A 16,004-nucleotide genomic window follows, 5' to 3' on the forward strand; every position below is an offset into this window, starting at 1 on the left:
AAGTCTGTTCATGCCACGTCAAGTCTGTTCATGCCACGTCAAGTCTGTTTATGCCACGTCAAGTCTGTTTATGCCACGTCAAGTCTGTTTATGCCACGTCAAGTCTGTTTATGCCACGTCAAGTCTGTTTATGCCACGTCAAGTCTGTTTATGCCACGTCAAGTCTGTTCATGCCTAGTCAAGTCTGTGCCTCAAGTCTTCGTCTGTTTGAATTATTGTTTGGATGTTTGGATCACCTGTAAATAAACTGCATTTGGGTTCTTCACTACACTCGCCTTCAGTGGACTGATTCGTTACACATTTAAATTCATGAGTGCCTGGTGAAGAGGGAGAAAAATTGAGTAGCCTATATTTTATAGTTATATATACAATACTCATTTTGTGAAAGAAACACTTCTTCAAATTATATTTTAAATGATCATTAGGCCTATTGCCGCTTGCCCACTTCAGACAGGCCTATGTGCATTATTTTTATTTTTTTTCCAATTATAGCTAAATGGTTTGCAATTATTAATTTTAATAGGCTATTTCAAGGTTTATCTAATAATTCTGTTGCACCAAACATTAAACCTTTAAAAATAAGCAGGTTTACAAATATAACCCATCATTTTGATCTTGGGTTTAAGTTATATTTAAGATAAACTTTAATCCTGTTGCACCATAACTTTAAACTCAGATTTAAATCTCGATTATGAATTAACTTTAAACTTAATGGAGGTTTAAATAAAAAAAAATGCACATGCAATTAAAATATGTTAATGATTGATCAAAAACAGTGGAGATCTGACTAAAAAAGGTCTCAGAGAGGTGTTTATTACAAATAAAAATGAAAATTAAAGCACATCGAGTTGGCAGAGTGCGAGGGTCGTGGCAGGATGCGGATTCATCACTCATGGTGCACCTCGGTGTCGGACAAACAAAAGAAGTGAGGAATATGTTTAGCATTTAACAGCAGCGGTCACGGTGATCATGAGGCGAGCACCAGTGATCGCGGCCGCGCCATCGTTTCTCATGCCCGCTCCGTGTGTCTGCTGGGCGGCGCTTTTCACGAGCGAAGAATGCTATAGACGAATCATGTTTTTTTTTTTTTCTTATCTCGGTTCTTTTGTCGTAAATTATGCTATTACTCCATTAATTTATACTATGCTGTATATCCAGCGCTCCCTGAACGCAGTCTCTGGCTTTTTGCCAGTCAAGCGCAAGCACGCAGGGACGCGTCTAGAGTAATAACGACTCTGATCTGATCATAAAGTCTTCACAAGGAATTCGTCTTGGTGTCAGGAGCTTCCAGTACAGAAAATGCAAACATAGTGCAGACATACATATAATTTAAGGTAATAAAAACACTAATAATAAAGAGAATATGCAATAAATTATAAATAACAAAAGTAATAAAATATAGAGAAAAATAAATGTCCATAAACAGAATTGTGAATGTGCATATATGCTATTTACAGATGAAGGTTTGATGAGTTATTTACAGATGTACAGTCCAGAGATGTGTTATGTATTGTTCAGGTGGGATATGGGCTGGGGGAAAACTGTTCTTGTGCCTGGCTGTTTTGGTGCTCAGTGCTCTGTAGCGCAGACCAAAGGGCAACAGTTCGAAGAGGGAGTGTACACTATCTGACCTTGAAGATCCTAACTATTTTGACTATTGGACAGGACAGTCTGTGCTTCATGTAGCCTCTGCTTTCTCTTTTCTCTTCTTGTTGTGCTTCCTCGACTTTTAATGCTTTGTTCACTTAGATCACTAGTCTTCTTCTTTTTCCCTTGCTCTACATCCCATCTCCATCTCTGACATTCACTCAGGGGTGTCAAACTAGTTCCTGGAGGGCCACAGCCCTGCACAATTTAGATTCAACCCTAATTAAAGTTCTTCAGGCTTATTTGAAAACTACATGGTTTGTGTGTTGGAGCAGTGTTGGAACTAATCTCTGCAGGGCTTGCGACCCTCCAGGATCTGAGTTTGACACCCCTGCTTTAGATATTTTTTTCCTCATCATCAGCATCCCAACATGCACAGCATCGCTGTTGTCTCTCAGCAGTGCTTAATGTAGCCATGATGGAGACAGATCTGTCTTCAAATGTTATAAAATGTAATTCATTAAACACAGATAGCGAGCGAGTGAGTGAGTGAGTGATGAGTGACTGAAAGAGATAGTGAGTAATACGTGTAAGAGTGATATAGTAAGTGAGTGAATAATGTAACAGAAAAATAAATTGATTAGCCTATTAGAATCCTTGATTTCACACATCCTCACATTCAAACAGGAAGCAGAACCACTCCATTACATCCCTTACCACCGCATCACAATAAAACATGTTACGGGGTGTGTTACGTCTTGAGACGTATTGTGTATGTGTCTTGCTTTGCTGTTTCTCTCTCTCTCTGTCCCTCTCCCTTTCTTTCTCTTTTGTCACATCCTTTCTTTCACAGGATTGGATCCTACCAAAGTGATGTCCAGATCTGATTGGTGCTAATGGGACCAAGGAGCAGCAATAAAAGGATCTGTTGTGCCTGCCGAGGGAGCTCTGATCAAGTCAAGTCAAGTCACCTTTATTTATATAGCGCTTTTAACAATACAGATTGTGTCAAAGCAACTGAACAGCATTAATTAGGAAAATAGTGTGTCAATAATGCAAAATGACAATAGTAAATGTTTGCTACAGTGTGTTGTTGCTGTTAGCTCGCCTGTTGATCTGCCTGTTGTGTGCATTGTGAATTTTGGTTTTGAGTTGATAAGTTGTTGTCAATCTCATTTCCATTTTGTATATTTTGTAAAGTATTGTAAATACTCTTTTCCACACTTGGAAGCTGTAGGGGGTGAGTGCCATTTTCTTTTGTAAATATAGTTTTCTCCTGTTTTTCATTAGATAGGGAGTTGGGGTAACGTGTTGTATTTTTCTTTTGTTTTTCTTTTGTTAGGGAATTTAGTCTTCTGTTAGGAGCTAGCTTGGTGTTTTGTTTGTTGTTTTGGCCTTTGCCCACCCCTGAAGTTGTGCTTTCACTCGTGGTTCTGTAAATAAATGTATAAAGGATCTTTGATTGTTAACGTCAGTTTATGTTGCGGCCTTACCCTAGACAGGGTCGTAACAGGTGGTAAATTTCATCCCAAAATGGCCGCAGATCTCCCATGTAGTCAAGTTCCACACCCAGCATACATGCATTCAATCTGAAATATAATTTTCTTTGCATTAATAATGCAAAAAATGCAATAAACCGTTTTCCCAATCTATTTTGTGTGACGGGGTGGTTGGTTTAAGCAACATATAAACAATGTAAAAGAATGTCAGTACTAGCCTACTTTTGTTCTTGGTGGCTACAAGGCTTAAATTATGTCACTTCTGCTAAATGTGAAGTTATAGCAGTTTAATTATAAACTGCTATTAATAACAGTACATTATTTACAGCTAAAACAAGTTAGTGTGGTGGGGTGGTTAGTCAAACTGAGGGATCACACAAATCATAAAATATTTACAAAAAATATATATATATATATATATATTTTTTTTTAATATGTCTTATGTAAACAGGGACACATAATCCTCAAAAAAAAAAAAAAAACTTATTTGGTGATATTTTAGATGCAAATGTCATATTGGTCAACACGGACATGTGTAATTGCTATGTACTAATGAAAAGTGATTAAAAAATAGTATGTTACTCTTTAAGAAAAGTATTTTATCATATATCATGTTAATATTACATTTCCAAAGTAACCTTCCCAACACTGGTAATTGGCTATGGACTAATGAAAATTGATTAAAAAAATAGTATGTTACTCTTTAAGAAAAGTATTTTATCATATATCATGTTAACAAGAACACTTGAATTAATAACTTTAAACTTTGGAAACACACTTTGGGACATTTTTTGTGCCTTATGCATCTCATCGAATGTTGCGGACCCAAATGGCACCCGTTTTGTAGAATGACTCGTATAAGAACAAAGTACCAAAAAAACAAAAAAAAAAAACAAAAACCTTCCTATAACTTTGTCGGTTACTGAATATTGCAAAATGCACAATAACATCCTCATTTTCTTTTAAATGTTAACATTGTTGCTTAATAGAAGTCGTGTGGCTTTCTCAGGATTCTAATCTACATGCGTCATATAAAAGGGGAGGAGATTCATAGAGAAAGCGAGGCTTCATGTTTGGGCATAGTGTTTAAACGCTTTCGTGTCTTTTTTAGCAAAAGTGTTAAGCGAAAGTGAAGGAAATTATTGAAAACTTTCCTCTTTCCGTACATCCGAATAATCACTGCAACAAGAACTGCTCTGTGGAGAATTTGTTTCCTAAGGCTTGTTTGAAGAGTATCAAATCTGCCTCTCAAGAGCTGAGATGTAAGTGAGTGTTCATGGTGGATTGTTTTTTCCCCTTTTTCGAAGTCTCGGCTATATAGAGTATGTTTTAATACCGTTTTGCAGGAATTTTGTATGCTAGATTGCTATTATAATAGATAAACTGCGGAGAAAGTGACCATCGTAATTAATTCGTATAAACAGAATCTTTGTTCATTAAGCATGTAGATAAATCATAGCCTACTTATCAGCATGCTTATTATAAGCCAAGAAGACTTATCAGTTTCTGTTTTCTTTTCCTTTTTCAATTTTCTTCGCGAATCCTTCGGCATATTTGCTATTGTCTTTGTGAAGAAATAGTACTTGACCCCATACGATAAACACAATCTAATATAGGCTACCGTCGCCACACCCATTTGACATGACGTCATGGTGTTATTGCTTCAATATGTTTCTCGTCTAAAAAAACTGAGCACGATACAGTCCTCTAAACGAGAATTAAACGGACTGGCACGTATCGTGCCGACGGATTTCCTTAAATATTTGCGTTTTTCTTTTATATTTCCTTTAAAATGCTACTAGAACATTTAAACATTGATCGTTTCATTTGAAGTTCAGTTCTTTTTGGACCTGTTCTGCTCGTTTCCAGCGCAAACACAACTTCCCTACCTTTTCTCCCCCCCCCGCATAGTGATCGAGGTGCTGATAAACAGACGTTGGCTCTGAAAATCTCAGATCTGTCTTCAACATGTCTGGCCCAGGTAATGATAATCTGTTTTTAATTTTCCTTGACATGCAGTAGAGCATGTTTGTGGATTTTTAGTTTAAGAATTGCAGCATGTAATGTTTTAGACAACCAGTGAGTTTTGCAATAGTGGCCCTACAGCACCCAAGTTTACAATCACCGTGCTGAAAACTATATCTACACAGTCTATTTACATTTTCCCCCTCAAGTGTGATTCGTGCAGTTTCATGCCTGTTGAAATGAAGATGTGTGTTTTGGTGGAAACTTTAATTTTCTCTAGAGGTCAGGGGGAAAGGAATGCAGGAAGTTAAGCCTACAAAAGTGGCTGTGTTCCACATTTATAGGTTTCCACGGGATATGCAGCTTTAAGAGCTGAGTTTTATTACACTATGAAACGTCTGTGGCTTTAGCTTTACCTATAATTTTTCTTTTTGTACAACACATTTGCCTGATCATACAAAACTGATGTCTGAAAATCAGTGATGAGGTATTTTAGGGCAAGTCGTAGCTCTATTGTAAGACTAAATGTGTCACTGTGCTCACTTCAGAGCAGATAACTGGGATAATAATCATTACGTTAGACTTTCTTACTATAAAATATTCCTAGTCCAATCCACACTTGATTGCATTTTGCTGTTAAACATTAACATTTTGCATTAACGCCATGAGGACCATTAACGCCATCATCTTTGGAGCAACTGTGTTCTTAACAAGCTGTGGAATACAGGCTAGTATTTACCAAACAGGCTGACACCATTTAGTCCATGTTGAGTGGATTAACAGCATTAATTATTTTTTCTACTGAAACTACAGATTAATGTTTTCCAGTCATGCTCATGTGTAAGTCATTTTTCTAATGCATTACGCAAGGGGGAAAAAATCTGTTGCAAAAGTCCTTGTCTCATCCTTTGTCCTAGTCCAATCCACACTTGATTGCATTTTGCTGTTAAACTGGCGGTCAAGTGATTCCTTAACGCCATGAGGACCATTAACGCCATCATCTTTGGAGCAACTGTGTTCTTAACAAGCTGTGGAATACAGGCTAGTATTTACCAAACAGGCTGACACCATTTAGTCCATGTTGAGTGGATTAACAGCATTAATTATTTTTTCTACTGAAACTACAGATTAATGTTTTCCAGTCATGCTCATGTGTAAGTCATTTTTCTAATGCATTACGCAAGGGGGAAAAAATCTGTTGCAAAAGTCCTTGTCTCATCCTTTGTTCTGGTGAATGGCTCAAACAATGTTTAGCACTGGAAAACTGGAATGGCGAGATGGGAGTGTTCAAAACACAATCACAAGACCTAAATGTCGATGGTTTTTGTGTGGGAAGGTAAAGGATTATGCAACACTACTATCCAGCAATTGATTTGTTTACAAAATACATACATTTCTGCAAGAAAGATTGATTCCCATGTGCTTTGTTTCAAAATCCTTTCAGGACCCTTCAGTAGCATGTTATGCAGATTTTCTTATGATTTAGTACGCTACTCTAAACATTTACTGTTGTTAGAAAATGATTGTTAGCCCTTTTAATTTGAGTGGAATAGTGGATGTCTGCAAACATCATGACTAAATTTTCAATAAGCAAGTCTGAATGATAAATGTCTTGGTTTTTTCTTTTTTTTAACATAATGCTTTGAGCCAAGGACATGTGACCATGAAAATTAAGATAACATGATGCAATTTCATGTGGCGGGTCTTGAGAATCAAATTAGCAACAATTGAGAGCTTAGAATCAATGTGAGCTCAGTGGGTCTGCTAGGCGACCTTTTTTTTTACCTTTAAATACCTTTAATACACAAGAAACAAACAATGAAACATACAATATTTCACAATGAACACTGTAGCCAAAACTTGTCACCACACAACGTTCCTTGCCAATCATCAAAGCTTCATAACTTCACCAGCAAGCAATGTGACATGAATTGTGTGTGCCTCGATCAACAATCTCTTAATTCAGTGATTCCCCTGTTTGAGTGGTTAGGAATTGTTGGTGGAAATTTTAACTATATATTAAAACCAAATTTAGTTACTTTTAAAAACCACCACTTTCTCCCCCAGAGTGAAATGTTTGCAAGTTTGTTTTGAGGACCTCAGGCATGTTGATGCACGGCAGGGTCTTCTCTCTGCTGCTAATGAAAGGCACTGTTGTTTCTGAACCTCATGTCTGTCAGTCTTGAATAGACAACCTTTTTTTTGTTTGTTTTTTGCAGTAATTTGCATTTTTTATGTCATTGTCTAGGCAGGAAATTTTATAATGTCTGATCAATGCCTATATGATTGTGGAGGTGAAACATTTAATAGACTACATCCTTAATGCTGATACTTTAAAGGAGTTTTATATGACAGAAGTTTAACATTTTTCTCAACAGCCCCATAATGTACAGAACAGCAGATCTGTGCAACTTATCGCAAAATCTGTATTCAATTTTTTTCTTTTCTTCAAAATAGCTGGTGAAAGATTTGAATAGTTTATATGAAGAGGCTTTTCATATGAAAATGGCAGTTTCGGATTGGTTCAATGGGAGGATTAAACATGTCAAATATTAAGCCACACCTGCTGTGTTCACTCCTGAGGTACAATACTGTTCAAAAAAGTGTGGGGTTGTTTTTTGAAAGAAGACTCTTAAGCTCACCAAGGCTGCATTTATTAGAGCAAAAATAAAAACCGTAATACACCGGAAAACGGTTACAATTTAAAATAACCGTTTTCTGTTTTAATGTTTTAAAATGTAATTTATTCCTGTGATGCCAAAGCTGAATGCTGGTGTTCAACCATATATTATTACTTACTTTTTCTAATAATAATATTATAAAATTTGAGGATGTAATGCAGGGTTCCTCAAATCTTGCCCTGGAGGTTCAATGCGCTGCAGAGTTTAGCTCCAACCCTGATCAAACTCCCCTACCTGTGATTTTCTAATGATCCTGAAGACATTGATTAGCATGCTCAGGTGTGTTTGATTAGGGTTAGAGCTAAACTCTGCAGGAAAGTGGATCTCGTGGGCCAGATTTGAGGATCCCTGATGTAATGCTTGCAACCAGTATTGCTAACCCAGAAATTGAGAAACTCTCGACCTTTAAAAAGAGAAAAATTTACTGATTTGATTAGTAATACATTTAAATAAATATATATATAGTTTATTATCCAGATATTACATATTTGTCCTAATTGCTGAGACTATTGCTTCATTTTCATCTATATGTCTGGTTGTTGCAGAGTAAATAGCTGATGTAAAATAGAGAAGATGCTTAATATTTAAATACAATGACACGCATTGTTCATGATGTCGTTATACTGTAGATGACTACTGCAAATAGTCAGTATTGTTACAATGAATTATTTATGACCCCTTCTGGTTATTGGTGGCTATTTTTATATATTTTTCCTTTGGAATGCCTCACATGTATGCTGCGGTCTAAAATAGATCCATACCACAGAACATGGGAGGCCTGTATGAACCATCTCAAACCTGGCATCTCTTATTTTACAAGATGTCCTTAACATACATACATACATACATACATATAATTCTGTGTGTCTGTATTTATTGATTAAAAGAGAATAAATCAGTCAGTTGTTCCAGTCATTTCATTATCTACTGCATACCAACTCCACGCCATATTCCAGTGGTGAGGCATGATCGTGTGATTTCCATTGGCCGCTTGAATTGAACAATGCATTCCAAATCATCAAGAGTTTCTACAGCATGTCAGGGCATCTGTCTATGATTCAAGACTCAAAAGAGGCTGGCTTTTGCTAAGTAACAAAATGCAGGCAGGAGTAAATCAACAACAGAGTGGCTCAAAGACAACAAAATGTGTAGTTTCTGAGTTCAAGAAAGAGCCAAACAAGCAAAGCATCTAGACAAAAATATAGACAAACCAAATAATAACTCAATCTTCACAAAACATCCCTACAAATGTAGCAGACCAACTGTGTAATAAAAAAAAAACAGCTAGACGGAATGCCAAGACCAGATACAGTATTTTATGAATATACTTTGTTCCCTTCAGATTTATTTTTACAACGTTGCCTAATACGTATTAAAATTGTTTTATACCAGGCTACCCATCTCCACACCAGCCTCCTTATCCCATGCCCCAGCTGGGCGGTCACTCCATGCCCCCCTATCCCATGGGAGGTTATGGAGAACCTGGACAGGCGGCCCCACCTGCAGGGTTCCAAGTAGGATACCAGCCAGTTCCAGATCAGCCAGTCATGTATCAGCCTGGTCCAGTTAGTCCAGCATCTCACCATGGCCAGCCGTATGGAGGTAAGCATGTCTAAATTTAGTCTTAATTTACAAAAAATATTGGTAAGTAAATGGTGAACAATAGGTAAGTGGGCAAAGTGACCACACAGACCAAAGATGAAAGAAAGATTCTAAAAGATTTGTTCTAATGATCATTAATACTATAAAATCAATGCAAAAGGAGTATGAGTGTTGTTGCATAATGCATGCTGACTAATGATGGTGTGCCTAATGAACTTCCTCACAACCTTCTCTAGCACCTGTAGCTGCACCAGTCTCAGTGCCTGCTGGAGTACCACCTGGTCTGGAGTACCTCACTCAGGTTGGCCATGTCATTTAGTACATTCAAAGTCAGATAGCCAAAAAGTTCATATTTACAAGTTGAATGCACATGAACACCACCGCAAAGTCGTGAGTGTGAGGGGAAACTTTGGATGGTAAATTTGCCTGTACTTTAAAAAAAAAAAAAAAATTTATTCACAATAAAACTAGCTAAGTTGCATTTACAAAATATGATGAGTGTACAAACATTATATAAATAACATTTCAGTTTACAGCACCTTCATAAATTGAGTATAAACATTGCTGTATGTTTTGTAGAAATGTGATCAGAGAATCTCTGATTTGAACACACCTGACGTCGTAATTACGACTTCCCAAGTTGTTAATATGAACTTCCCAGGAAGAGTTGAACGCCCTAGTTCTCTCTGACATTTACTTTACTTATTAGTGTGCCTATAAGTCTTGTTACTAGTGTACTCTTTTCATTTCAGATTGATCAGATCCTTATTCATCAGAAAGTGGAGTTGTTAGAGGGTGAGTTGTCTTCTGTATTATGTGTATGCGGTTGAAGCTGTTTACTGTATCATTTGAGTGCATTAAAGCAAAGCTTGTCTGCTACGTTTTGTGTGTTATCTTTATTTTAAGCCTGAGACTACTTTTTTGCTACTTTTACTTTAATTCAGACACTCAAAGACTTTAATAAACTCCAAGAAATTAGCCCCAATGTTGGAAAAATAAATTTCTATCAATTTTCCAACCGATGGGACCAGATTGTTTTTACCCACTGCAGAATAGGTCATTCCAGGATGTCACAAGTTTTTAATACTAGACGATCCTCTAACATGTTCTCTCTGCCAAAAGCCTTTATCCCTGAAGCATGTTTTATTAGATGCTGGTGCTGGTTTTAACACTGTGAGAGAACTTTTTTTTTATTCAGTTAACTCTTTTGAAGAGATTTTTAACAGAGTTAAGCCAAATACAGTTTTTAGCGAAAATAAATAGTAAAAACCTGATATAGTTTAGCCATAATTTTTTCTTGCCATGAAAATAGCCACAGAAGCTGGCATGGCATTAAACACGAGCAAACACTCAAAGACTCCTAGTTTAATTTCTCTGCATACTTTTTGGTCCTATACAGCAATCATTGGCTTTGAGACCAACAACCAGTATGAGATCAAGAATAGCCTCGGTCAAAAGATTTATTCTGCCAAAGAAAAAAATGACTGCTGCACACGCAACTGCTGTGGAGCCCTGCGCAGCTTTGACATGAAGATCAAAGACAATGCCGATCGAGAGGTCATACGACTGATCCGACCTTTCCGCTGTGTCTCCTGTTGGTGCCCCTGCTGCCTGCAAGAGGTATAATGGACAAGTCATATCAAAGCTTTGCATTTAATTATGTTAGTTACGTGAAGTCTTGTTGGTTTTCAGTTAGTGACTCTTCTAAAGCTGTGGTTCTCAATTCCAGTCCTGGTGACCCACTACTCTGCACATTTTGTATGTCTCTCTTATCTAATGCACTCAGTTCAGTTCATGGATCTCTCTCCCAATGAGCTGATGATCTGAATCACTGATTCAGAATCAGGTGTGTTAAATGAGGGAGAAATGCAAAATGTGCAGAGCAGGGGGTCCCCACCCCAGGACTGGAATTGAGAACCAGTGATCTAAAGAACATGTTGTGTGACCTACTACTGACATGAACGTGTGTGAAGAGTTATAAATGGCATAGAGTCAGTATGGACATAGGACTCTATGCCACTCTGTCTTTGCATTATGATGCATTAAATTGATCAAAAGAAACCATAAAAACATTTATAATGTAACAAAAGACTTCTATTTTAAATAAATGCTGTTCTTTTGAACTTTCTATTCATAAAAGAATCCTGAAAAAATGTATCATGGTTTCCAAAAAACATTAAGCAGCACAACTGTTCACACAACATTTAATAATAAGAAAAGTTTCTTGAGCACCAAATCAGCATATTAGGATGATTTCTGAAGGATCGTGTGACACCGAAAGCTGGAGTAATCGCTGCTAGAAATTCAGCTTACATCACAGGAATAAATTATATTTTAATTTATTCCACTGAACAGTAATTTATTCCTTTTGAACATTTGTCTATGTATGCACGCATAGCTGCTAGCTTACAAATCAATTTGAGCATTGCTGTGTATTTCTAATTCACTATGACAATAAATGTCTATATTTCGTCTTCAGATGGAGGTACAGGCCCCCCCGGGAACGACTGTAGGGTATGTGAAGCAGGACTGGCACCCCTGTTATCCGAAATTCTCCATCCAGGGGCCAGACAAGGAGACTGTGATGAAGCTCGAGGGGCCCTGCTTGGCATGTAACTGCTGTAGTGACGTGAACTTCGAGGTGACTTTTTAGAATTGGATTGAAAGTGATTGTTGTTGACATGTTGTTGCCTTGTTAATATACAAATTCGAAGGTAAACATTATACTGAAGCCAAGCAAAATCATTTTGAAATTGGTAGGTTTCTAACCATAAATTTGTATTTCTTTCTTTAGCTCAAAGGCAAAGACGGTACTGGGAAGCCTATCGGTCAAATTAGTAAGCAGTGGAGCGGCCTGTTAAAGGAAGTCTTTACTGACACTGACAACTTTGGCATCCAGTTTCCAGTGGACATGGATGTGAAGATGAAGGCTGTACTTATGGGCGCTTGCTTCCTTATTGTGAGTATTAAGCTAATGACACGTTTAATGATCCACAATAGTCTTCTAACCATTATGCAACCACAACCTATAAATACATAAATTCTCTCTTGGATATAAATGTGTAGTCGGTAGAATGTCTGTTGGAGGATCATAAAAATAAAGTGTTATAGCACTTAAAATAAACCAGACATTAAGCAGACAGTCTGCTAATACTCTAATAACTGGTAGTTGAAATGTAGTTGCAAAGTTACTTATAGTTAGTAGAATGTCTAAAGTGAACTATCGAATTAAAATGTTATTAAATATTGTAATACAACAGAAATCGCATGCACTAGAACATATTCTTCCCCACAAGATTCTGTTCTGACTCTGTTCTTTGTTCTCTTTTTCTTTTCATAGGATTTCATGTTCTTTGAAAAAGTTGGAGACACAAACCAGCGTAATACTGTATTCTCTTAGAGCTCCTGCTAAGTTACTTGTTAAGTGACATATTTTCAACTAACTCGCATCATCTTTCAAGTCTTTTTTTTTTAAACCGATGAAATTCTCACATTCTGTGGACACTGTCTGAGTCTGGACTTTCTTTATTTCCTGCCTTTTCTTAGGTAACCAAAGCCATATACAGCTGGCACTGCAGTGAAACCAAGGGACATGTTCAAGGTCATTTTATAGTGTTCATGTGACCAGCAATATTTACAATGACAGGCGAGGTATCATGAGTAACTGTTCACTGGTGCCTTTTAAACAATCACAGCCTACAATAATTACAAATTACTTGTTACAATAGTACAAGCAACTAACATTTATATGTTTTTGTTACTTTAAACTTTTCTTTTTTTATTAGAAATAAACTGTAACATGCAACGTTATGTTTTTCTAGACTTATCTCATACATAAAGTATATTTTTTTCAGTCTTTTAGAAGGAAATTCAGTTTTATTGTGCTCAACGCAAAGCATTTTAGTTAAAACAGTGGTTCTTAATTCCAGTCCTCGAGTAACACCGCTCTGCACATTTTGTATACATCTCTTATCACTTCAGACGTTTGTTGTATTCGACCGTAAGTGCCCTGCGAAATGGACATCACCGGATATTCCGCCATGGTTCTAGTTCGAAGGGAGCGTATGTTCCATTCAAAGGGCATTAAAGTATGCAAGACGTAAATTTAAATCGTATTTTTTCAAAGAGGTATATTATGTCACACTTCACACTCCTCTAGTAAGTTTCGTCTCTGTGTGAAGACGCTGCAGGCCGTGGTGTAGCGCAAATCCGTGAATGAATGTTCCGAAGTGAAGTAAACTTCAACGGATTTCCCTTGCTCAGGGAGTACGGACCAATGAACACTGTGTAGGGACCATGTCAATCGGACCACAGTTCATGTATGGAGCTCTCTTTTTTTTTTTTTACGAGCTGGTCTTAATCAGGAGTGTTAAATAAGAGAGACATGCAAAATATGCAGAGCGGTGGTACGCAAGGACTGGAATTGAGAACCACCGAGTTAAAACATACGGATGTTCGTGCAGCCAAGTAATGCACGATGGTGGGGGTTGCATGCAAGTTACTGACTGACAACAGGTTAAAAAAAAGGAAAAAACAAGCAAGTAGTTGCATGGTTTTCTGTGTGTATAGACCAGTGACATAATATGGGTTTAATGCCAATTTGTTACTTGTGTATATATCTTTTTTATTTTTATTTTTGGTCCGTGTGTGAAGAAAGTGTCCTACAGGGGGCGCTTGTCAGCTTATAAAAGCCAGCCTCTCATTTAGGCACTCTTAAAGGGGTCATATGATGCGATTTCAAGTTTTCCTTTCTCTTTGGAGTGTTACAAGCTGATTGTGCATAGATAAGATCCCTGAAGTTGCAAAGACTGTTACATTTATTTTGAAAGATGAAGCTCGTGATTATGGTAAGGAGCGTTACATTTCCGACGCGTACTTGTGGTGTTTGGCCAATCACAATGCACTGGGTCAGTTGGCCAATCAGAGCAGACTGCGCTTGTCGGAAAACTAGGCGTTTGAGAGAGGCGGGGCATATAGGACCTACAATCATGTACAGTATTTGAAAAATAATGTGTTTTTTGAACATTAAAGCATGTCAACATATTCTGTTACACCAAATACACAAAATAATGATCTTTAAAAAAGCATCATATGGCCCCTTTAATTCTTAGGATGGTGTTAATTATTGAATATTTGCCAATTAAATCCATGAGTATCATGGAAATTCAGGAAACATTTTCAAAAAGTCCTATGGATAGACTTTAATATCCCTGTCCTCATAAAAAAATTATACGTCTGTTGTAACATACCACATGACAATTTTTTTCTGGTTGGTTGGTTATATAGAGACTGGCCTAGTATCAATAAGAGAATATATATATATCATTATAAAAAATATACAGACTGAGGAGTGTTCAAACTTTTTTGTTTTATGTATGTTTTGGTCACTATGTATTTTAAACTTTGATATAAATTTCCCGCATTTATACACCGCAAATTAAAGTTGTTCTCTATCACTAACAGGGTGAATTCTAACAATAATAGAAAAAAATAGAGATCAATTTAAATTGTGTACACATTCATTTTGTTAGTTAAATTCAATATCCCAGTTGCTAATTACTAAACTGACCGTGTTCTCGGATCTACCCACACTGTAAAAAAAAATCCATAATTTATGGTAGCTGTGGTTGCCGGAATTTTACAGTTAAAAAAATACGGTAGCAACATTTTAGGTTTTACGGTTTTAACTTAAATTTAGAATTATATTTTTCACTTCCAAAAACGGTATACTACTGTAAAATTACATGTAATGTCCAATACAGTTTTTCACCGTATATAGTAGGGGAATTTACCGTTAACCATTTAACAGGTTTTTACTGTAGCATTTTTACAGTCTTTTACCATTAAATTCACGGTCATTTTTTACAGTGCATGCTTAATCAATATATATATATATATACTTGCATATGTGTCTTCTTGTGTATGTGTTTGTTTATGCAATATTAGTATAACATGCATAATAAATGTATAATATTCTGTTGGTGGTTTGTGTGATTATTTTACTGCATCTATTGTTGCAAAACCCCTAATATGTAGCCAAATGAAGGACTTCAGATGTAGACTTAAGCTAAAATAACCATCATTTGCAATTTTACAGTGCTTAAAGAACAATAAGATCAATAATGTCTGTCACTCTTTTTAAGCAAAATAAGGAAAGGTGCATTAACTTAAAATGTACACTCAAATGGCTTGCCTTAATACACACACATGCAGATTAGTATTTACAATAGACATTTCAACAACCCAGGTTTTTTTTCTGGTTAATTTGAACATAATTCACATTAAATCATGCTTGGAAATTTAACAATAGCTAACTGATGTCAACAAGATGCACTTGTTTCTGTTTATCTACAACGGCTTTCCCGGGTTCATATTTCACAGGATTATCACAAAAACATTAGATAAATCATTAAGTCATTTTTGGGGTATCCAATATGACCAAAATCAATTTAGATCAGATCAAGATTTTACAGCAACACTTTATATAACATTATATAATAAATTACATCAAAATAAGACATGCAGACAGACTGACAGACATTAAAATTGTGGTGCTTTGTAGGTATGTTAAAGTCTCATGGGTCACATTTTTTTCTGCTACATAGTGAGGTATGTGTAATATGATCTTTTAAAAAAAGTGGTACACCTTTCTCAGGTTGTTAATTTAAAT

At 36.5% G+C, this 16,004-nt stretch overlaps 2 protein-coding genes across 7 annotated transcripts in view; both read left to right on the forward strand.

The window, feature by feature from the left end:
- The first annotated feature begins 4,127 nt into the window (after positions 1-4,127).
- plscr3b (phospholipid scramblase 3b) lies at positions 4,128-13,520 on the forward strand. Of its 6 annotated transcripts, none has more exons than XM_016571267.1 (9): positions 4,128-4,352; positions 4,998-5,067; positions 9,125-9,334; positions 9,571-9,635; positions 10,087-10,129; positions 10,734-10,954; positions 11,814-11,975; positions 12,129-12,293; positions 12,675-13,520. In XM_016571267.1, the coding sequence occupies exons 2-9, from the start codon at positions 5,055-5,057 to the stop codon at positions 12,732-12,734; spliced, it is 939 nt and encodes a 312-aa protein (XP_016426753.1). In that variant the 5' UTR covers positions 4,128-4,352; positions 4,998-5,054; the 3' UTR covers positions 12,735-13,520. The 6 variants fall into 6 exon arrangements, with proteins under 6 accessions (XP_016426753.1, XP_016426751.1, XP_016426752.1 ...); XM_016571265.1 differs by having other exon boundaries at positions 4,128-4,348; positions 4,956-5,067; XM_016571266.1 differs by having other exon boundaries at positions 4,128-4,348.
- Positions 13,351-16,004, forward strand: part of LOC107754652 (phospholipid scramblase 1-like) — a 10,344-nt gene continuing 7,690 nt past the window's right edge. The window contains exon 1 of the mRNA XM_016571190.1: positions 13,351-13,396. Within this exon, the coding sequence (XP_016426676.1) occupies positions 13,351-13,396 (46 nt within the window). The remainder of the gene's footprint in view (positions 13,397-16,004) is intronic.

This window comes from Sinocyclocheilus rhinocerous, unplaced genomic scaffold, assembly GCF_001515625.1.
Source record: "Sinocyclocheilus rhinocerous isolate Xijiao unplaced genomic scaffold, SAMN03320098_v1.1 scaffold742, whole genome shotgun sequence".
NCBI lineage: Eukaryota > Metazoa > Chordata > Actinopteri > Cypriniformes > Cyprinidae > Sinocyclocheilus > Sinocyclocheilus rhinocerous.